Genomic DNA, 23,422 nt, shown 5'->3' with positions numbered 1-23,422 from the left:
ATCTTTCAATACTCTTAAAAAGTTCTCGAGAATTTTTTTAGAAAATTGAAAATTTTTTGCATGCCATTATAAAATTTGTTTTTCCAAAGATAATTCCGTGCAAAAAAAATAAATTTTAGTATATATTTATTATTTTATATTATTATCTTAAGTAAAAGTGGAAAACATTTTGAATTCTAAGGTATGCCATTTTGTACGTTAATTTAAAGTATGTAATTTTACATAGAAAAATGCAAAATTTGGGCGAAATCGGATGAATAGTTTCTAAGAAATCGAATTTTAAAGAAGTCGAATTTTTAAAATTTGACATTGTAAAAAAGGTATGTTGATTCTTAATATAATTCTTAAAAAATATATTATGCGTTTTTGTGTCTGATTTCGTACTTCAAAATATCGTCTGCATTAATTATCAAGTATATTTGAGGTGACCCCCTTGAACCATTACGGTTTGTGTAATGGAACGTAAGGATCCGATCATCAAATCAAAAGCTATTCAGGATGGTCCTTTTTTTGCGCATTGTACATAACACAATTGCTATGGTAACCGAGCAAAACGATTGGGTTGAAATCTTATCACTGTAGCATCGGAAACTAAATCTGTGTTAATAGAGTAAAACATTTTCGGATCTTACAATTTAATAGTTTTCAATTAAGAGGCAATCATATATTTATGTAAGAAGCAAAAATAATAATTGTGGGTATTGATGAGAGAAGTGAGCAAGGGGGCAACGCCCTCCTACAGTATACTATATTAACTAGTATAAATCATAACTTCATGTTGTTAAAATGCAACAAAATATTTTTAAAAATGTTCTTGGAAGACGAAAGGCACTGCTAAATGGAGCTTAGTCTCGCGCTCTAAGTGATCCTAAGCATTTAAAGTGAACTCGGATTGAAATTCTTCGGGCGCGGACCTCCAAAAGTGAGCCCGAACTCATCTCTATTAGTTACAAGCCTGGAAAAAAATATATCTAGATTAAACAATAATGTTTATTAAATAAGAGAGAGAAAAAAAATCTCATCCATAAATGAAATGCGACTAATGACTCATGCGTAAATAAACATGAAATAAATGCTTTGTTAAATAGTATGAAAAAAAAAGACCACATACACTGAATTATTTTTTTCTATTCAATGATAATAATCATTCTGTGAGTAGAATCTTCAATATCGGGTCATTCATTCTTTAGTAATTGTGCTCTATGCCATCATCATTTCATCCTTATTATCGCCGTAATTATAGGCATATGTTTTGTGATGGTTTATTTTTAGGAGCGATTGCTGTCTTAAATCATTGCCTCCTTGTGTACCACGTGATTCGAGCGTGCATTGCTTATGCTTGGATTGTAAGCAACTAAATGTTGGCTCTGACTCAACCTTACGCTTAGACAGGATATGCGCTAATGAAGACGTCATGACAAATACATTTTCTTTCTCTAGCCTTACATTTGTTTTCTGGCGTTGCTCAATGTTTGTGTACTGTATTGGAAAATAAATAAATTTAATACAATAGGTTAGTTTCCGCTTCGAGAAAAAAGAAAGGCACAACACGGAATCAGTAGCGTCGGGGCAAACGGGGCTTTTATTCAGGGACCCGAATTTCTAAGACTTTACTGGGCCCTGCGCCATTTATATTAATATGAAATTTTAAATACATTAGGGCCCAACACAGAGACGCGGTGGCTCAGGGGATAGAGCGTTCGCTTCCCAATGTGGAGGACCCAGCTTCAAATCCCAGAAGCGGCTGGCTGATATGAATTCTGCTTCCGACGCTTAACAACCACGGTGCTGACGTAAAATATCCTCGTTGGTAGACTCGATCATAGGTTAGAATCCCTTTGCCATGGGAGAGGTTTTCCTCACTATGTAACGCAAATGCGGATTAGTTCCATCAAAAAATTCCTCCATTAAGACTAGTTTGTTCCAATGCTTAATCCAGGAGTTCCTTTATTTTCTGAATTGAATTCAAAATTGCTACGGAGTTGAACGTTGGTAGTCATAAACTCTAATTGGGTCAACGACGGTTATAAGGTAAAAAAAAGTTAATAATCTTAAAGCGGTATCTAAACCTGTTAGCCGTTTTACAGTTATCAAACAGTAAATAAGTTTTATATTTACTTTTATTATAAAATCAGTGTAAAGTCGTCGTAAATTCTGAATTGGGTCGGCTGTTCTATGAAGTGAAATAAAAAGGCATATTTATTCAGTTCACTTAGTTAGTTTTTACTCCTCTTGAGAGCCTTTTGAATTTCTCTTTTTATTTTTTACTCAAGCTGTAAACATCCTCAGTGAAGCCCCCTTTTTTCCTTAAAAAAATAGGATGAGATTTCATTCCCTCACCTTCTCTTGACAATTTAAAAAAGCCACATTTGTTTTTTTTTTTTTTTTTTTTCGTTTTTTCAAATAATCCTTGTAATCCTTGTTGGAAATTCTTCGTAATCCTTGTTGGAAATTCTTTGATAATTAAATTTGCTGTCTTCCCTCGGAAAAGAAAACATAAAAATTCTCCACACGAAATTATTCTTAGAAATCATAACTGTAGAAATAGAGGATAAAATGTATTTAAACGTTTTCAGCCAATTGGGTGAGACTCTTAAACATGAATTTTCTCATTTTTTCTTTGTGGGTCCCACTCCTGATACATCATTAATGATACTTAAATGAATGTTATAAAAAAATATTTAATAGTATCACTTTCTTATTAATTTTTGATGATGGAAATTTAAAATTGAGAAATGAACTTCAAATTTCTAAATTTAAAAATAAAATTTTAAATTACCGCCATTTTTAGATTATTTTATAACTGGTAAATTATTTGTGCGAAGTAAGCCCTCTGGAATTATCGATTGCATGTTTACTCAATAACATTAATCACAATGTTTTTCTATTTTTTAATTTCATCATACTGGTTAGTTAATTAGGCTAAGGTGTCTTAAAGTAATACTAATAAAATATATTTCATTAAATAATTTTAAGCACTTTTTGCTACAGGTTTACTCATGTCCAAAGTTTATGCCTAAATTAGCACCCTCATTCAAATTTTTATTTCCAAGCTAAGCTCGTTTTTATTTATTATTTTAGTTTTATTTTATTTTGGCTTGCAAAATCTCGATCTCACGCAGTTTCAGTTACAGACAGTAACAATCAATTTCCCGAATTCAGATACATGAAAAGGTTGTCAAGTCATCATATTAATCACTAATATACAGTCAAACCCCTTTATAGTGAACATGGTTTATAGTGAACTCCCGGATATAGTGAACGAAAAGTTCGCTCCCGTGCCTTGCTATACACATTTAATATTATATTTTGGGGATATAATAAAACCAAAAGAAGAGAGAAAATTGAATATTATGAACTTTTTTCAGTCTTCGACAGATTTTTCTTTTTCATTTTTTGGTAATTTTGAAATTTCTACATAAAATACATAAACCGATTTTTAAAACCATCTATTGAGTCGAATTTAGCCATAAGCATTTTTTTTCTTGTTTGCTTCTTCTATCTCAGTTTCACATTCCTAAATAAAGGCCATCCCTAAATTTTTTGTACGCAAGACAAAGAGTAATAAAAAATAAATTTTTCCTTTTATACATTTATTTTTAATCATTTTTGTATTTTTTTTACTGGTAATTTATTTAAATAATGTGTAATAAAAGGAAGCAGTTCGGAAAAATCAGTTAAAATTGTTTGCAGTAGGGATATAGTGAACTCCCGGTTATAGTGAACCGAAATTTCGGTCCCTTGAAGGTTCACTATAGCGGGGTTTGACAGTATATATATTCATGCATTTATGTTCATAATATATGCATCTTCATGCAGTTATGATGATGCCGACCCGACTGTGTAGGAGTCAGGGAACTAGCCGTGCTTCAGAAAAGTTCTGTGTTCGAATCCCGGGCAAGGCATGGATGTTCTTTCATTCTCTGTACTACCTGTCCTTACTGTGGGAGCAACGATGACCCACCTAATAGGGCGCTCCTGAAATAGTGGCTAACAAATCTGCCCTTTAGATGCATGTATTGACGAAAAGTCATTCCCCCGGTGGGCAGTGGAAAAAAAAATATTTCAGGAATAGCTGATTTTTCTAAAGAAAATTTTTTTTCCAACTGAAAAAAAAATACAACTTATTACTTTTAACGAAAAGTTTACATGGAGTGGGTCGTTCTTAGAGGTTACCTCCCTTCAATTGTCATCGGAGGTATATAAAGTATTTTAAATTTAGTCATCGTTATTTATTTGGTGCAGAAAGGCCACTTCTGTTGACGTCATGAATAGACTGATTGATGAATGAAATTTAGCGTCTTTAAAAATGATTCACTGATATAATTATGTGCAAAAACAAATTTAGGAATTACTTTTATATAAATGAATGTTTTTTGTTCAAGTTTGCATTTAATTTTATATCAATAAAATTAGTCAGCTTTAAAAGATAAGAAGAGGTTAGTTTGTTTGAGAGGCTTGTTTTTTCTAAAATAACTTTTTTTTTCTAATTCTTCCCACTCTAAAAGTAATTCATTGATAGCATCGTCTTAAGTGCAGGGCCCGACTTATCCTAATTGGGGCCCAGGGGCATGAACTTCTTTGGGGGCTCCCCTCCGCTTCAGTAATGAAGAACCGAACTTTATGGAGGTATTTAAATTTTTCACCTCATTATGCATATATAACAAAAAAGTTGACTAAAGCCTCCTCCAATGGTCAGACAAAATATCGTTCTGTCCATTTTATTGATTTTCTGACAATTCTTCGTCCACCATGCCGAATGCAGTTTTTGATTGCTAACTTTGACATCCAGCTGCGAAAAATTCATATCCTTGCTGACATTAATTCAGCAAAATTTAGGCAATAGCCCCCCCACCCCCAGGCGGAATTCAGCTAAATTTTCGCAAGTACGATGGCTCAATTTAGCCCATCAGAAGTCTGTATTTTTGAAAACATATCGCATTTTGCGATATGTAAAAATACAGGAATTTGACTGGTCAAATTTGTCCATCTTAATTGCGAAAATTTTGCTGCATTTTGCGTGGAATTACGAAATATCGATTGTGTTTTTACGATAGATTAATGAAGAAGCAAACATAAAACTGACGGATTTTACACTGTACTGATATTTTGTTTAAAAAAAATTTACTAAGGAAGGAAACGTAAAATAAACTCTCTATTCGATTTGGGGGCCCCCTCTGTTGTGGTGGCCCGGGGAAACTGCCCCGTATGCCCCTGCCTTAGTCAGGCTCTGCTTAAGTGCTTTCTGACTGCAACATGACTTCATGTTACATGGGGTTGTATCGTCAAAAAGAGGTCTCTTAAGAAGAGCCTCACATAAATATTTAAAATACATTTTAATATACTTATTTGTTCTGTTACACAATTATATTTGTTTGTAGTACAATTTCATATTTTATCTCATTTGATTCAGCATAAAAAGAAAAAAATGAAATAAATAAATTCGAAACAATGCTTCCTATGTCGAATCTTGTTAGAATCATAAATAGTTTTAGGTCAAAAATAGTCCAATTTATATATTCTCACTATTTTCACGTCCTCAGTACATTGTATGCTTGTTTTATTACTCCGTGCATATTTTCTGATGTGGAGTTAGTTGGTTGGAATGTATTTTAACAAAATAATAAAACTGAGATTTTTTAAAATTTATTTATGTTTATAAAAAGAACCTCTTCGGAAACTAAAATCATCTGACCAAAAAAGAACATAAATAAAATCCTCACTGAAAACAGCAACCATCAGACCAATAAAATAAATACGAAATAAATGAAATAAACTTTTGAAGGTTAAAAAAGCTATTCCAGTGAAATTACCGGAATTGGTTTTCGATGAAACCGTTGTTTTGCAATTTTCAGTGAATGACGACACACGCAAATAAATATTTCTTTTTCCATGTTTGGAATTCAGAATAATTTTATTCAATTACTTTCTACGCACGAGTATTTTTTTTAATCGCCAATTAAAAGGTTAATTATAATGATTTAAATTTTCTCCTTGTAATTATTTTTTAACCAGCGTCGAATAGCTAATCCAATTCTGAATTTAGGATTATCAATGTTCAACTCCGTAGCCTTGTAATTTTGAACCCAACCCGAAGTCAAGGGAGCTCCTGGATCAGGAATTATAATATAACCGACGTTGAACAGCCGACCCAATTTCGGGTTTACGATTACTAATGTTCAACTCTATAGCCTTGTAATTTTGAACCCAATCCAGAAGACAAGAGAACTCCTGGATCAAGTATTGGGAGAAATTTGCCTTCGTGTGGGACTTTTTGATGGAACTAATCCGCATTTGTGTTACATGAAGAGGGAAACCACGAAAATCTCCCATGATTAGGCTTGATGGTAAGGGGACCCATGATCCGTCAACCACTGAGGATATTTTTACGTCAGCACTGTGGTCGGTTGTGAGCGGATAGGGAATTCGTATTTATCAGCCATCGCTGGGGTTTGAACTCGGTTCATCTCATTGGAAGACGAAAGCTCTATCCCCTGAGCAACCACGACTGTGGATCAACCATTGGGAGAAATGTCTTAGTGGAAAAGTTTTTAACAGAACTAACCAGGGGGGAAAACGGGGAGGAAAACCTCCCTCGATTAGCCCGACAGCAAAGAGACTCTAACCCATAATCCGTTTTCCACCAGAGATAGTTAACGTCTGCACTGTAGTCGATGCAGCCCGGTGCAGAATTCATATCTCCCAGCCATCGCAGGGATTTGAACCAAACCTAGGTTCAGGTCACTTCATTGAGAGGCGAGCGCTCTATCTCCTGAGCCACCACGACTTTAAGAAAATATTGTGAAATATCGAAAATTTGAGAAGATATATAAACGATATTAAAATTCTGGAATCATTATTTGGATTTATTACTATCAAACTATTCGGATAAGCAATAGGAAAAAACGATTCATTGAGTTGAAAGCGTTCAGATACTAGACTAGCAGGTTAAATGTAGCCTAGAATTCGCCTGATAATATTTTTTAAAAAAGAAGAAAAAAAAGAAACCTCTCTCAGTTAGCCCGACAGTAGTGATTATTATACAGTGCAGTAAATATCTAATTCAGGAGTCAAAACTAGTTTTGACTGGACACTCATTAAATGCATTTTGTCAGAAAAGAATGTTAAATTTTATGATTCATAATAATATAATGAATAGCTAAAATATCATTTATTCATTAAAGCAATGTCTTCTTTTCATGGTAAATTACATATTTATTACGTAAATTACAAGTGTGTCTGTCAATCGAATAGCGCTCAGTTAAAATGTGTATATCTGTTACAATCTAAACAATCTGTACTTTGAGCGAAACATATTTTATAGTCAACCTTCACCTTTTTTTTCCTTCCTCTTTCACTTTGTTCCGCTTACTCAGAGATCCAATGACGTCAGTTCTTATTGTCTTTTATGGTTTGCCAAAAACAGCGAATTATCTCTTTGGCGCACTTCCAGTGTTTCAAGGGTTTTGGGATGAAGGAATAAAAGAACGAAAACATTGACTATGTTATCTATCTACTACAGTCTCTAAAGATAGTTTTACTCAGAAATCGGTCAATAAGGCTATAAATAAAAACTAGCATTTTAGAAGAATTCTTCCTTTGCTATTAAAACTAACTAAAATGAAAGCTAAAAATGCAATCTATAATCTTATTTTAAATTTAGAAGAAGAAAATTATTTTTTACATTAAAAAAGAATGTTCTATTAAAGATCTTTAAATCTAAAAATTTAGTATTTTGCGATTCAAAAGAACATTAATGTGGTGCATTGTTGTTTAAGGAAGAATTGCGGTCAATGTATGCAATAAATACATTATGGTGGATCCAAAAACATAATTCTTGAGCCTCAATCGTGGTCGGTTTCTGAAAAGGAAAAAAAAAATGGCACGCAATTTTTATATTGACAGTTTTTTACGCTTTAGTCTCTACATTTTTACCCTTTCTTATTCGCACAAGTGGGTCACAGAGGTTGTTAAAATATTACGTTGCACCTAAATGGGAAAATAGGTTTGTGACTTTTTTGTTGATCAGAGAGGAAGTATGAGCAATGAATGCTTACTTAAAACACTAAATTCCTCTTTTTTTCCAGCATTTTTTAAAAACGCATTAAAAAAATAGCCTTAGAAATTGAAAAAAATTTCAAATTTGAAATAAGAACTAAATTTGAAGGAAGAAAAAGTTGGAAAAAAGTTTCTCCAAGGAGACTTTAAGGTTCAAGAAGTTTCGATCACAGATGGAAAACGCAGAATATTCTTAATGCAAAAGTTTGCATTAAGAATATTCTGCGTTTTAAGAATATTAAAACGTGATGCAAAAGTTTTCAAAATAAATTAATGTATAGATATTTTTTTTTTTTGCTTTATGTTATAGTTTTTCCATTTCAATTTAATCGTAAAGTCAAATTATTACAGTAAGAGTCAAAGCTGAGGCAAAAAACAGGGGGAGTATCTTTTTTTTTAACAATAAAAAAAGTTTTTATAGTTATAAACGGAACAAATATTTAAATTATTAAGAGTTATTGCAGAAGAAAAAAATTTTGACCTTGTATTTAGCTCACATTAAATGCCCGAAAATGGCAGTTTTTGTTAAATGAATACACGGTCAAAGAATTCTCTTCTGCAATATTCATTAATATTTTAAATATTTGTTCTATTTGCGACGAAGACTTTTTTATATACTAAAAACTGAATTTATATAAGAAAGAAAAGAAGAAAAAAAAAGACAACTTTAGAGCCACCTAAGTGGGCAAAAAAATTTTTTTTTCTAAATTTTTCGTGTGTAATATCTTTTATAGGATTTGAGTAATTTATCAATAGAAAAATTTGTGAATGGTTTTTTAATGGTAGCTTTTTCCTAGGTATTTATGTTGTTTAAATGTTTATCTAAAAATTTATGCATTTTTGAAGGCCAATGCGAAATACCTTTCATTTTCCATAAGGAAAACATGCTTTCTATTACAGAAACTAAAATTACGCAAGTCTAGGAAAAAGAAAAGAAAGAAAATTACTACAATTGTTCTTTTCTCTTTCATCGTTTTTGAGTTTACGTTGTCTTCCACGTTAAAGGTTGAGGCTAAAATTACAAGTCAAACACCGATAAATAAAATTTTATACTTTATATGATTCCTTTAATAGTTTAAATATTTAGGTTGATTAGAAAGTTCTAAGAACAAAATAAATTGTGGCCGTTAAATATTGCATCACACATTATGGGTTTATAAACTTTTTGACACTTTCTTTCCCAGTTCGTTTTTATTTCCATTATGATCTCTACATCAAGAATCATTAATAGCCGTGGTTAATATAGCGAACGAAAGCTAATAATAATATGATTTTAAATTTAAAAGTTAAACGAAGTAAACGTGTGTAAATAAAAACGGTTGTTATAGTCTAAAAAATATTAAATGAACTGCGCTATTTTGTTTGCAAAAATTAAGATCATTTTTTGCATAGCTTTATAAACCTATATGAATTCATAGATTTGTTTTGAATTGAAAAGTTCGAATACTGATACAATTTTTTAAAAATGCTTATCCTTTTCGTAATTTATTCAACATATATAGTTATTGAAAGAAATATTTAAAAAAAAAAGAAGAAGAAAAATTATTTTTTTGCTCTCATTTTATTAAATTATTAAATAAAATAACCAAAATATCAAAAGAATTATTGTTTATTTTTTGGATATAAATATAATTTCAGCTTTCCTAAATATTTACTGTTTAAAAGAAATGTAAACTCTCGGAACCCGAGGGAACCACGGACCACTATTTGGGAACAGTTGACTTTGAGTATCTATCGGAGCTGAACATTTCAACTAGCAACTCCACAGCTCTGCTCATAATACGATTTGGCGCCTTTCTACTTTATTTCCTGGCGAGAAAAATTACAAATATAAGGCAACCCTGTTATTGAATTACATCATAAGTGAGGTAATGACTTTTCCTATCATAAGGAGAGCGTAAATTCGCGAAGAGAGCACAAGGAGTAAAGATGTTGTGTGTGAATATTGAGTAATGAATTCGCATGGATACATATATCGGATTGCTCCAGGAACATCAAATTAAAGACTGGTTTTTCTCGTCATTGCAATGAATGTGTTACCGTAAATCTTAACCTACATTTTGAACTTATTGCACGCGTGGACGAACGATTTGACAAGCTCTCTGTCAAAGTTAACGGATCAATTTGTTTACTGTTGTTGTTCTCGAGAAATATTATGGCTGTTGTAGAAAAAAGAGCCGGTCCTGTTGTGGAACTGAAAAAAATGGATGTTTATTACAAATCCTTCATTGCAGGAGGTAAATTGTGAAGTATTCATAAAATCTGATATTATTCTTGTTTACCTATGAAATCATTTAAGTTCATTAAACTTGCTGATTAGTTGTAGACGGTGTTTGTTTTGGCATGAGATGATCTGATGGACTATTTTGTTGGCGGTTTTATTGATTAAATATTTAACCTCCTGGGATCCGGTGTCCAATATATTGGATAATTTGATCTCTTAAAAAATTATTTTCATTTTTTTTTGTTTCTGTTTGCATGTTTTTACGAAGCGAGTGTCGATTTAAAAATATAATTCGATTTACCCTCGTAAGTCGGAGTTTTTAATAGCTGATTAATTACAAGAAATTCTATTTAAGTAACATTTTGAACAGTTTTTTGGAATTTTTGTGTCGAGTCTGTCTTGTTTCTTTAGCAAAATGTACAGAAATACACTAAAACACATCCTACAATTTGCAAAATGCTGTGTCGTAACTAAAAAATGTCTTTTTATTTTTACAATCAACAATTATGCTGTTATGTACATAATATTAATATAGTATCAAATATCATTTCTTTGTTGAAGATTGAAAGCGAAATAGATAAGGTGGATAGAATTTTTTTCATTTTTATATGTGTGTATTTTTTCTTACAACAAAAATTTTACAAGATTTTGAGGACTATATAATAGTTGCCCCATTCCCTTTTAAGTCCTCTAATCAGAATTTTTAAAGTAGAAAGCATAAAGTGTTTTAATATTTAAAATTAATAATGGAAAATTTATAATGATATGAAACCTATAACTGTAAACAACTTTCATAAAAATCATATTAGTTTTATTTAATATAGATAAAATTCTGATATAATTATATTGGGAAAATGCATTGTATTTTTATTAATCTTAAATCATTTTCTGCCAAATATTTTCTAGAATTTTTTTAAAAAATTTATTGCTTTAAGTTATACATATTATTTAGATTTGAATTAAAATACAATGTAACCTAAAGATTTGGATTTTTGGCAAAGAAGTTTTTAACGAAACCATAATAAAAATTGGTCAAACCATTATGTATCAATATACAACCATGCTTAATGTACAATTTTCGATTAAAATTGGTTTAAATTTATTATAACTTTTTAAAAAAAAAATAAATTTTTATAATAAACATAAGAAATAAAAGTTGTATCAATTGTTTGATACCATGTGTGCAAAGTAGAATTTCTAGCAATAAGAGGTAAAATAAGGCTTTTCAGAAAACATTCACACAAAACAACTTCATTATTTTTAAAAAAATGTATTTTAAGATTTGAATTGATCAAAACATTTCAAAATATGTTTCTTGTGTTCTTTATATGTTTATGTTTTCTTATTTTTCTGAATTTCTTAAATTTTTATCAGTAAAGTAAAAATCAGTTAAGCAAAGAAAAATAAATTTGTGTAATTTAATTTTTTAACACTCAGTGATTTGTTTAATTTTTAATTTAAAAATCTTTTTTCCAGGTGTTGCTGGCATGTGTGCAAAAACAACAGTAGCTCCTTTAGACAGAATTAAAATTTTATTGCAAGCCCACAATCACCACTACAAGCATTTAGGTATATTTGATCTTACTGCATTTGAACCTCAATCTACCATTCTTGAAACTTTCATTTTCCTGAAAATGTACCGCCCTGTTTTAACGGTCCTATCATTAATGCCATTCTTACAATTTTAGTAATGATAGTTTAGATAGTTTTTAAAACTAGTTGATTCGTGTATCTATCATTCAGAAATGCTACCCACATTTTTTTAAAAAGAAGTATTTAAGTTATTTTGTTTTAAAAAGAAGAATTTAAGTTATTTTGTTTTAAGAAGAAAATATTTTAACTCTTGATGCTTATGATTGAGAATAAAAGTATCAGGGAAAAGATCTCAAACATCATGTCCGATACTTGTGCATCAGTTGATAAAAACGTTGAAACTCGTGTTGTCAGTTCAAGAAATGACTCCAGAAGTTATAGGATGTGCAAAACAAGAAAATGCAGCTAGGGCTTATATTTGTAGAAAACCTTTAAAATAATGGAGAACTTTCTAAATTTACTTGCATTTATGGAAAATGAATAGTAAGCTGTTACAAATGTCAAAAATTTATTGTTTGCACTGGGAAGAAGTGGTTAAACCAAAATTTCTTAACATATTAAATCAATAAATGTGTTAATCAAATTTTTTTTGTTGTAAATATTTTTACGGTATACACATGCTTCTTCAGAATTATTTTTAATATTTATAATTTTTTTAAAAATATTTATTGTAAATTTCTTAGTTTTTGAGTTCATTACTTCTTTATACTTTTTATACATTTTCAAGTTCTTATTTAATATTTTATGTAGGTCTTACTATAATATAGCTATGTTATTTTATTGTTTGCAGTTTATATGAATTAACTTATTACTTATTTATCTGTTATTAAAGCTGTTATCTTTGTGAAATTTATTACTGATTTTATTTTTTAAAAATTTGTCAAAAATACATATAGTCCTGTTGAATTCTTGAGGTTTTATTTTTTGAATAATTATTTTCTGTATCAGATTCTGGAAAAAAATTCATATTTTGATTATTTTTTTCTATTAATAAATAGTTAATGGTGCTATTTACTATTTTTTTATTGAGATAATTTTCTATTTATATATCCTTTTCTTTTTGTAGTTTACTTAGTATATTTGTTATATTTTTTATGTGTTCAAATTTTTCGTTTAGACTAAATTAATATTGATAAATTGTTGAACTATTAACATAGTTATAAAAACCTATGCATTAACTGAAATGTGGAAATATATGTAGGTTGCTGTGTAAAAAGGACTTGATACATACAATAAAATAGACATACAAAATTTGTCTAAAAGTGAAAATTTTTAGCTCAACTTTTCCAAGTTTCTTTTTTTATTTAGTTTTTATTGTGTTGCAATTGTTCATGCTTTATGGGAAATACAGTTATTTAATCATTTTAAAAGACACCAAGTTATAAATCTAAATTAACTGTTTCATCTTCCTATTTTTTATTATAATCTATTTTATTCTATTTGAAATTTAATTATATATATTTTAATTGTTTTTTTTTAGGTGTTTTTTCTGGTTTAAGAGGCATAGTAATCAAAGAAAGTATTTTAGGACTATATAAGGGAAATGGAGCACAAATGGTCCGGATATTTCCATATGGTGCTGTTCAATTTGTTTCATTTGAAATCTATAAAACGGTAAGAATAAATATTTCTAATACAAATGTTAAAAAATACTACAACCAATTTAAATCGTCAACCGTTACATTAATCTCGAAATTATTGAGCCTTAACATTCATGATCTATTTTTTCCTCAATTTTTTTAAAAAGTTGGTTAGTATTATTAACAAGTAATTCAGATTTTATCTTTCTTTCATATGTTTCTTAGATTATAAAGATATTAAGAGTATAAATTTTGTGAGAAATTTTTTTAATGTTAATATTGGAAAATGATAATTTGGGTTTAATTTTATTTTGCAATTGTCTGTATTTTTGTCAAATTTTGAAATGCATTTGTTTTTATTTCCTTTTTTTATTATTACTTTTAAATTTATTGGAGTTTAAACTTTAAATGATTATTGAAAATGTGAAATATTAGACATTTTAATCTTATGTTTTTTTTTCTGATATTTTCAGATGCTTAGAAATACTTTTGGACAATCACATGCATTAAAGTTTTTTGCTGGTTCAGCTGCAGGTACTATAATGCACTTTTTCTGTTCTTTACATATTAATCAGGGATGCTTGTGACACAAAGTTAAAAAACTGTGTGTGAAAAATCAATATCAATTTATGTCCCATCCATATTTTATAGTTAACATTATTTTTTGAACTAGCATTTATAATTAAATTGCCTACTAATAAAGAATGTCACACTTTATAGTAACCAATTTAAGAAAAAACTTACTTCTCACAATTGCAATATTGGACTTCGCTTGAATATGAATCGTGATATAACATTTTAAACTGGCTTGGAGATGAATCGCGATATTGTGTTTTAAACTCTCTTGGATATGAATCGCGATATTAGATTTTAAAATAGCTAGGATATGAATGGTGACATTAGATTTGACATTAAAAACTCAGAAATACTAATTGTGATATTGAGTTTATGGTTCATGTAAATATGAATCACTATGCATAATTTTTATTTGATTTCCAACTCTCGTGAGTATGAATAGTGACATTGGATTTTAAGAAATTGTAAATACAGATTGTGATATAGGATTTTTATATTACGTGAATAAGAATATAGATGTACGATTTGTAAATCACATGAATATGAATTGCAAAACGTAACTTTTGAATCAGGTAAATACAGAAATTGTTGCTTGACATTGAAATAGTGTAAATAAGAATCGAGATATTAGCAGATTCTGGTGCAACTAGAAAATCTGCCACACCAAAAGAATCTATTTGAAGGAAGAATAACTTGTATGCAAAAATTTCATTAACAGGATTTAGCAAAAGTTTTAAAATTTCGACAGTGTATTATGTTTTAATTCGCGGAAGTATACGAATTAGAAACTTATATTCTGACAAAGAAGATTTAGTGTTTTTAATTCACAGAAGTCTGCGAATTAAAAGCTCTGGGTTGGAAGTTCTGGGGTTGGCGAATAGGGGTTGGGCTCAGAGGACTCAATATCTCTTTATAGAAATTAATGCGCTAACTATCAACAAATGGTTTCCTCATTAAACTGACAATTGTTCTACCCATTGAGTTTTTTTACATTGATCTTTGATATGATTTATACAATTTATTGTATCATGAAGCAAATTAGTCTTTAACAAATAATTGCACATTACATGATAAAAATGGATTTGTTTTTTAAATTATTACTTTAACAGCATTATGCTTGTAAGTACAGTACAGAACCCGTTATCCGGAAATCAGAAAACCGGAAAACCAAAAAGCCGGAACGAAATTCGATGAATTTTCCCGCCATTTTTTTAAAAAAAAACTTTTTCCTCATAAGATTTTGAGATTTTTCTTTCTCTTTTGAAAGATGTTTACCATACCATCATTTTAGAAATAATCATTACTGTATTACTTCATCGTTTTTTCTTCTTTTTAAGATTATTTCCTAATATTTTTTTTTTGTTGGGTTTAACAATAAAAAAAACGGCTTTTTGTAGCGATTCAGAAAACCGGAAAAATCAGTTATCCAGAATAGCGATGGTCCCGATCGTTCCGGATAATCAGTTCCCTACTGTACATAAAAAGCTTGATATGAGTATGGCATATTAAAAAATTGACTGCCGTTACAAAAAATGTCTAAGTCACAATCAAAATGCATGTATTAAAAATACAAAAATTATATGTTTATAATAAGTTTACAATTAACATCATCTTTATTAATTATTATAACTATTTTAACATTAAATGTGTGTATTTGGTTATAATGACAAGCTTTTCTGTAACCACAATTTTATCCGCTATTGTGAATTGTTATGTCTTTTATTTTAATGTTGTAAATTAGCCTCAACTTTTAATATGATTTTTATAGGTGTAACAGCTGTAATGATGACATATCCGTTGGATATTGTACGAGCTCGTCTTGCATTTCAAGTCACTGGAGAGCATGTATACTCAGGCATTTACGATACTCTATCATGCATTTTCAGAACAGTATGTTCCATATTTGTCATTTCCTTCTCCATTTTTATCTCTCTCCAAATTTTTTTGAATAAAGAAAAAAAGTCAATTAGATTTTCAGCTTTATTTATCTGCTATTACTTTTTTTTATAGGAAGGTGGCTATAGAGCTCTGTACAAAGGTTTATCCCCTACAGTTCTGGGCATGATTCCATATGCAGGTATATATTTTTTAAAATTAGTTTGATGTAAGATAGAAAATTTATGTATATTTCCTAATATAAACCAAAAAGTAAGCTTTTCTTTATTTTTTTTGGAACTTCACCAAATTTCAAAACTTGTGTGTGTAAGCCAACATTTAAAAAAATAGGGCAAACTTTACAGTTGGAAATAAAGGCTGCACAGTGGGTAAAAGAAGTGGGAACCTTCCGATTTCATAATTAGAAGATTGAAAGATAATAATTATTCTTTCACATTTTGTGCTTCTTTTTTTTAATATTTAGGTCTTCTGTTTTCGGCTATTATATTACTAATTATCACTAATGCTTGACAGAGGAAGGAGCATTTCTTTTCCTCCAGGAATTTTTAAAACTTTATGGATCCAATAATAAACAGACTTAAGGTTAAGAAAAATTTCTAAAAATTCTTGGCTTTTGTACAGAAATATACGGTTTTATAAAGGATTTTATTGCATACAAATTTAGGGATTTAAAAGATTTTCATTCATATTGTATGCATTCTTTTTTTGGGGTAGGGGAGAGGTGATGTTTTTGAGCACTTAAATTTAGTTTTTTTTTTTTTATGAAACTTATGGCAAAGATGACAGTTGAAATAGGTTAGTTTTAGGGGTTAGAGCACTTGCCGTTGATATCACCCAGGTTTGAAACAAAGTGATGACTGGCATATATGAAATTTGCAAACGGCTCAAATTGACCCCAGTGCTGACACAAAATATTGTCAGTGGCAGACTAATCATAGGAGGTTTTCTCATCTGTGTAACACTCAAATGCGAGTTAGTCCCATCCCCAGCAATGGCTAGTCGGTACGAATTCCACAATCGGCACACACCGACCTCAGTTCTGACATGAAGCATCCTCACTGGTAGACGGATCATGGGTTAGTCCTCTTGCCTTCAAACCAGGGTTGGCAAGATTTTGCCGCAGATGGAAAAAACTGTCCTGGCAAAAACAGGTTTTTGCCAAGCAAAGTGGCAAAAACCTATATTTTCCAAGATGAGAGGGCAAAAACACATTTTTGATACAAAATTATTCCTAAAATTGAAATATATACTATAAATATATATAATTAAAAAAAAGTTAGGTAACTGAGGTAAAATACTATCACTGCATTCTTTTAGCCAGGCTGAAGGAGCTTGGTGATTGCAAAAATATTTGCTAATATCCACAACATATTTGATAATACTAGAAGGTGTAATATCTTCACCAAGGAGATTTAACCAATGAGATTAAATTGTGTGGTTTTGTTTGCATTTTGAAGTAATATTGAGAATTGAGGTGATTTTCAAAATCTATCTAATGAAATATCCATCTTAGCTTTCTTGCGTTGCTCTTTAAATATAGTGTAAGAGTGATATAATGTAAAATAATACATACCAAAAGTTATTATGAAGATGTAAAAAAAATACCATTTGTAAAAAAACATTTATTTAAGGATTCTAAAATGAAAAGAGGTCAAAAACTTTCAATCTTGTAAAAATTATTATCCTTATATTAATTATTAATGCTTTAAAAATAATTTTATCATGTAATGTATCAAAATTATTATTCCTTATGATTGATTTAAATTTGTTTCAAGTATTTTGTAATAATATTTAATCAGCAATTTAGATAATTTGGTTTTTGCCAATTTTTACCAGGTTTCTGCCACTGTCCTGGCAAAAAACCCTTTTTGCCGGCAAAAACTCCAATCCTGCTTCAAACTAACCATGGGAGGTTCTCTTAGTTTTCCTCTCCATGGAACGCAAATGCGGGTTAGTTCTTTAAAAAAGCCCTCCACGAAGGTAAAATTTATCCCAATACTTGATCCAGAAGTTCCCTTGTCTTCTGGATTGAGTTCAAATTTGCAAGGTTACAGAGTTGAACATTAGTAGTCGTAAACCCATAAAATTAGGTCTGCTGTTCAAAAACGTTTATGAAATAAAATTGAAAAATATTATGAATGTAGATAATATTTTATAATTATATATATAAATAATCAATATATTAGCATGCAATTTTTATGTTTATTTTGTTATGATCAATCAAAATATAATTTTATTTTAGGTTTATCCTTCTATGTTTTTGAAAGATTCAAGTGCCTGTGTTTAGAGTATATGCCAAAATGGTGTGGCCGACCTCATTCCAGTAGTAGTGGTGGTATAGTATTAACAGTGCCTGCTAAATTATTGTGCGGAGGTCTAGCTGGAGCAGTTGCTCAAACAGTGTCGTAAGTAGAAAAATGTCAATTATATTTATTATTAACTAAGTTACTGTTTTAACACTTGAATGCATTTGTATAAAAACCTTTTACTTTAACCCTTTCGCGCCTAATGGGACACTTACGTCTCAAGCAAATTTCAAAAAAATCTTTTGGGACAGAAACGCTTCTCTGTCTAATAGGAGACTTTCCCACCAGTCCTGCAAATATTTTTGAAGGTATTTTCATTCATAGAATATAGATGGCACTACGGTCCATAATGCTGCCCTACTCATAGTTTATGCTACCAAAATTATTCTGTTGTAAAAAAAAAAAAAAAAAACTTGTCGCGAAAGTGTTAAGGCAGTTGTTGATTTAAATCAACTTATTTATAAAAAAAAATTCACTGATTTAAATTGAAAGAATTTTTAAAGAAACCATTTAAAAAATTTTCGAAATATTTTAATATGAGGTTGTGTAAGTTTTTTTAGGTTTTCGTAGTTTTAAAATTTATTGTTGGCATATTGTGTATTAAGTTTCATTTAACAAAATAACTTGGTGTGATGTTAAAGTTCATCACTTTTGAAATGATATAAATTTTTTTCGATCCCCTATTTTCGATTAAGAGTTCTCACCTTTCTGGTATACTAGGTGTATAAATTGACTGCTGAAAACCCAAATATAAAAATTTTTAAAATTAAAAAAAATATATAAAATAATTATTAAGATAATGAAGTAAAATCCATTGCTGAGCTGAATTTGTTTGAGGGCACTGTTAACGTTATAGAATCCAACATAGGCAATATTAATTTAAATTTGTAGTTTATGGATGGCAAAAGTATTTTTTTAAAAATACTTTTGAATCTAACTTTTACAGCATAGCTTTTCTTAAAATTTTTTTTGAACGTAATTTAAAGCAGAGTTTTTCATTTTAATTATGTAAAGAAAATATGATGAAAGAAATTGCAAAATTGATTTTATATAGCATATTAAAAATAATTTTTGAAAGAGGCGCATTGATACAGAGTTATACATAATTATCTCATTGTGCATTATGTATTGATATTTCATGATCAACAAATATCCAACTTAATTACTGGATTATAAGTCTACCTCCTAGTTTTCATAAAATTTTAGGAGTTTGAAAAGTTCACTTTTACACTGGGATATAGTACATCATATGAAAAATTTTATTAAAAAATTATGAATTTTGTCGTACACTAAATTGCATTTATTTCTCTAGACTTAATTATATTTTCCTTAAAAATATGTTGTATTCTGTTTACAAAGGATTCAAATGATTATACTTTTAGTATAATTATAACACTATATTATATTTTTAGATATCCATTAGATGTTGCTAGAAGAAAAATGCAACTGTCAATGATGAGACCAGAGACCCATAGATATGGGTAAGATCACTTTCTTGCATCAATTATTAAAGATTAATTGTTATCCACTGAATAAATGTAGAATTAAATGGAAATACAGTAAACTCTGAAAACAGAAACCTGAATGTTTTGAAAACATTTAAATGTTTAGATATAACAACATATCAGTTTGCTATGTGATTATATAAGATAGTTTATAATAAAAAAGTATCTGAACATTTCAATGATTTTCTCACCATCAGTTATTATGAATGTTTTTTATTCAATATTTTAAATTATAAAATTTTTTAAAAATTTTTATGGTATTTAATGTATTTTTTTATTTTGAAAATGTTATAGAAATGCTTTAATTGAATTTGGAGAATTAAATGAGTTTCTACTTATAACAAAATAAAGAACCTGTATATGTGGGCAAATAGGGCTCCTCAAATCCTGATTTTACATTACATATTTTTTGGTTATGATAGTTAAATAACTTATTGGTATTTTTGAATCTGATTTATTTTTATTTCTATGATAGTAATTAAAAAAAAGCTTTGTACCACAGTGCCTGATTTTTGCATTACATATTTTTTATTCATTAAAGTTAACTTAGTAGTATTGTTAAGTCTGGCTTCTTTTATATTTCATGTGCTCATTTTATTGTACTACTGTGTATTTTTTAGCATCAAAAACTAGATAATGCACTAGCCATTTTTTTATTTTGTGTTGTAGTTAAGTAATGTTAGTAATAATGTAGTTAAGTAATGTTGTAGTTAAGTTGATAGAGCTTAAAGCCAAAATGTAAATATTTGCCTCAAAATCCAGTTCTAAAAGCGTGCAAAGACTTCCTCAAAGTTTGTTACTTTGAATCATAACTTAATGTAATTAGCTTCGGAGATCTCAATATAAGAAAAATATTTAGATTGAAAACAAAAAGGTTACGAGGCCCTGCCCCATTCTGGTTGTGTATTATTGCGGTTAATAAAAAAATCTTTTCTGTATATTAAGTAGGATAATTGACAACTATTGGCTAATGATTCAATTAGAAGAATTTAAGTTTTGATTTTCTAATGTCTACTATTAATTTATTGTTTTTAAAATGTGTTTGCATCTCTAATAGTTTTCAAAATGAAGCAATTAGTGCAAAATTTTTTTTTTAGTTTAAGAATTTGTCAGGAAGTCAAAAACCTTTACAAATACTATATTTTAAATTCTTATTTTATAGTTTGTTTTTAAGGAGCTTATATTGGCTATTGATATTTAGAAGAATGTAGGCCTTCGATTTTCACATTTCTGCTCTTAATTTATAACGTTACTTATAAACAAAGAAAATTCTGCTAGGTTTTTTTTAAAAATATGGCTTTGGTATCCTGACAATTTCCTAAATAAAACAGTGGGTGGGATAATTCTTTTTTTTTTTTTTTTACATATATATTATTATTGTTCAAAATGTTTATGTCATGGAACATTTTTAAGTAATTAATTTTTATTGCAGGAAGGGTCTTGTTACGACACTTGTTTTAACATTCCGTGAAGATGGTGTGGTGAAAGGTTTGTACAGAGGGATGACCATAAATTACCTAAGAGCTATTCCCATGGTTGCAGTCTCCTTTTCAACCTACGAGCTGACAAAACAGATTCTTGGTTTAGATGCTGGACTTGAATCGTGATCTGGTTAACTTTTTTTATGATACAGGGTCTCCAAAAAGTATCGATATGTCAAATATTAACTTGGAATCAAAAATCTGAAAGTTTACTTGTGAAATATTAAAAAAGGTATTCTACAGTATCAAAGACTGCCCAAACTCACCCCATGGAGTGGGGAGGAAGAAAATAATTTCATAAAGGAGCATTAATTTTTATTGCAGATATGGATTCTCCAGAAACTAATTTCCCAATTTCGACTTACAGGTTTTTCCATTTTAGTTTCTTGATGGTATTTTAATCGCAAAAATAAAAGAGAGTGTTCTTATTGTTCAAAAAGTAGGTATCTTGAAAAAATGACAAAATATATTTATATAAACTTTCTGATATTCTTAACTTATTCGGTGATGCCAAAATTGCCTTCTACCACCCTGGAAAAGACACATTCAAGTCAAGTCTTTTGAAAATATTTAACACGTGTATTTTTGAGATATTTGACTGTTTTCATACTTTTTGAACACCCTGTAGAATTAGCTGTTGTATCCCCCCAAAGAACTGATTTTTTTGACCAATGTTGTCTTACGTGGAAACTGTGTTTTATTTATTTGTACATTTTATAATTTATTTAATTGTTAACATGTTGTGTTTAGGGATTATTTTTGCATATTGGTCTTGAATTTACTTTTTATTATTTTAAATTTTGGTAAATAGTGAGTTTTATCTTTTGATTTTTGTTAAAAAGAATGAATCTGATGTTATGTCTCTGTTGAAAAAGTGTTAAATTCTAAAATTAATGGGTACTATTCTGTTTTAGGAATTGTGCATAAAAAGCCAATTATCATAGAAAGACATGTAGTCTTAGGACTTTAGGAAGCTATGGCACCATAGATATCTAACAATTTTTGTTATTAATTTTAAGATTATTCATTTTAAAAAAAAAAATTATTTATAGTATTGAAAATCTCATTTATTTTATAATATAAATTAAATAAAAAGTCCCTACCTTTTTAGGTCTAGTATTATATTAGATAGTGTAATAATAATAATAAAAAAATTCAAGTGCTATTTCAATACAAAACCTACTTGGATTATGCTTCTTTCAGATTGTGAAAAATGCTTGCATATTATTTTCTTCGCAACATTTCATGGTTTACTCTGCTGGTCAGAATATTATCAGATCTATTAGGGGGTTTAAAAAATTCACTTTTTCTCCATTGACTTAACATTAGCAGCCAACAATAAATTAAACAGTTTGTTGAATCTCCATACTCATAAAGAAACTAATGGTTGTAATTTATATTATTAAATTATTCATAAATAACTAGAATATACCATAAACGCTTTTTAGCACGGCACTTTTGTTTCACAGCAGAATCTCGATCTGGCAAACACTTCACTTTTTAATTAGTGCAATATAAACTGTAAATAAAAAGGGCTTTAGCACCAATTTTGTACATGAGAGATTTCGTGACTATTCTAATATATCATTTCTGCTAATAATGATTTACACATTTTACCATTTAAGACATTGAAAAACTAATTTAGTAGATATCCTGCTTGTATTTATTGTGAATTGTTTAATTTTAATGTATGTATAGGTTTTTTTATAAAAATATTTTTTGTATAAATATATTTTAATGCAGAATTGGTATTATGTATAAATGTTTTTAAGATTATTTTTCTTTCTATTTAAAATTGTTTGGTTTTAACTTGTTTGTGTGTGAGAGAGATTAGGTACTTAATTAGCACACAGAGCTCATAATTTTCAGGGTAAAAAAGTCATTTTGATTATTTTGTTTACAAAAGATCTGAGTAGGTGTTTTATAATTTTTAAATGTTATGAATTTTGTATATGTCATTGTCACTTGCAACACTCCAGGCTAATTGAAAAAAAGTATTCAGTTTTATTTAATCAGCCTGAAATTTTTAGACTAATTATACTCAGCCTACATGCCTTTAGGTTAATTAGGAAATGTGTAATAAAAACAATCAGAATAAATTTGCTGAGGCTTATCTCAATTAACCAGTATTACTCTAAGCTTATTAAACCTTGCTTAAATAAATTAGGCTAATTGAGAAATGAATGAACAGCTGTATTATTTA

The 23,422-nt window shown here is 29.2% G+C and overlaps 1 protein-coding gene across 1 annotated transcript; it reads left to right on the top strand.

The window, feature by feature from the left end:
- Window positions 1–9,824: 9,824 nt before the first annotated feature.
- LOC107451586 (mitochondrial coenzyme A transporter SLC25A16) lies at window positions 9,825–21,634 on the top strand. Its single transcript, XM_043050287.3, has 9 exons — window positions 9,825–10,295; window positions 11,759–11,851; window positions 13,356–13,489; window positions 13,929–13,989; window positions 15,800–15,921; window positions 16,042–16,108; window positions 18,170–18,332; window positions 19,646–19,714; window positions 21,171–21,634. The coding sequence occupies exons 1-9, from the start codon at window positions 10,214–10,216 to the stop codon at window positions 21,343–21,345; spliced, it is 966 nt and encodes a 321-aa protein (XP_042906221.1). The 5' UTR covers window positions 9,825–10,213; the 3' UTR covers window positions 21,346–21,634.
- Window positions 21,635–23,422: the final 1,788 nt, after the last annotated feature.

Source organism: Parasteatoda tepidariorum, chromosome 9 (genome assembly GCF_982258835.1).
Source record: "Parasteatoda tepidariorum strain Cologne lab strain chromosome 9, Ptep-v5.0, whole genome shotgun sequence".
Lineage (NCBI taxonomy): Eukaryota > Metazoa > Arthropoda > Arachnida > Araneae > Theridiidae > Parasteatoda > Parasteatoda tepidariorum.
The sequence above is the reverse complement of the archived record's forward strand: the minus strand, read 5'-3'. Positions and strand labels throughout refer to the sequence as shown.

Excerpts from the sequence above, each read along its gene's own strand:
- LOC107451586 (XM_043050287.3), top strand. The coding sequence starts at position 10,214 with ATGGCTGTTGTAGAAAAAAGAGCCGGTCCTGTTGTGGAACTGAAAAAA. Across the intron at positions 10,296-11,758 it reads CAAATCCTTCATTGCAGGAG|GTGTTGCTGGCATGTGTGCA; the intron begins GTAAATTGTGAA and ends TCTTTTTTCCAG. Across the intron at positions 15,922-16,041 it reads TATCATGCATTTTCAGAACA|GAAGGTGGCTATAGAGCTCT; the intron begins GTATGTTCCATA and ends TTTTTTTTATAG.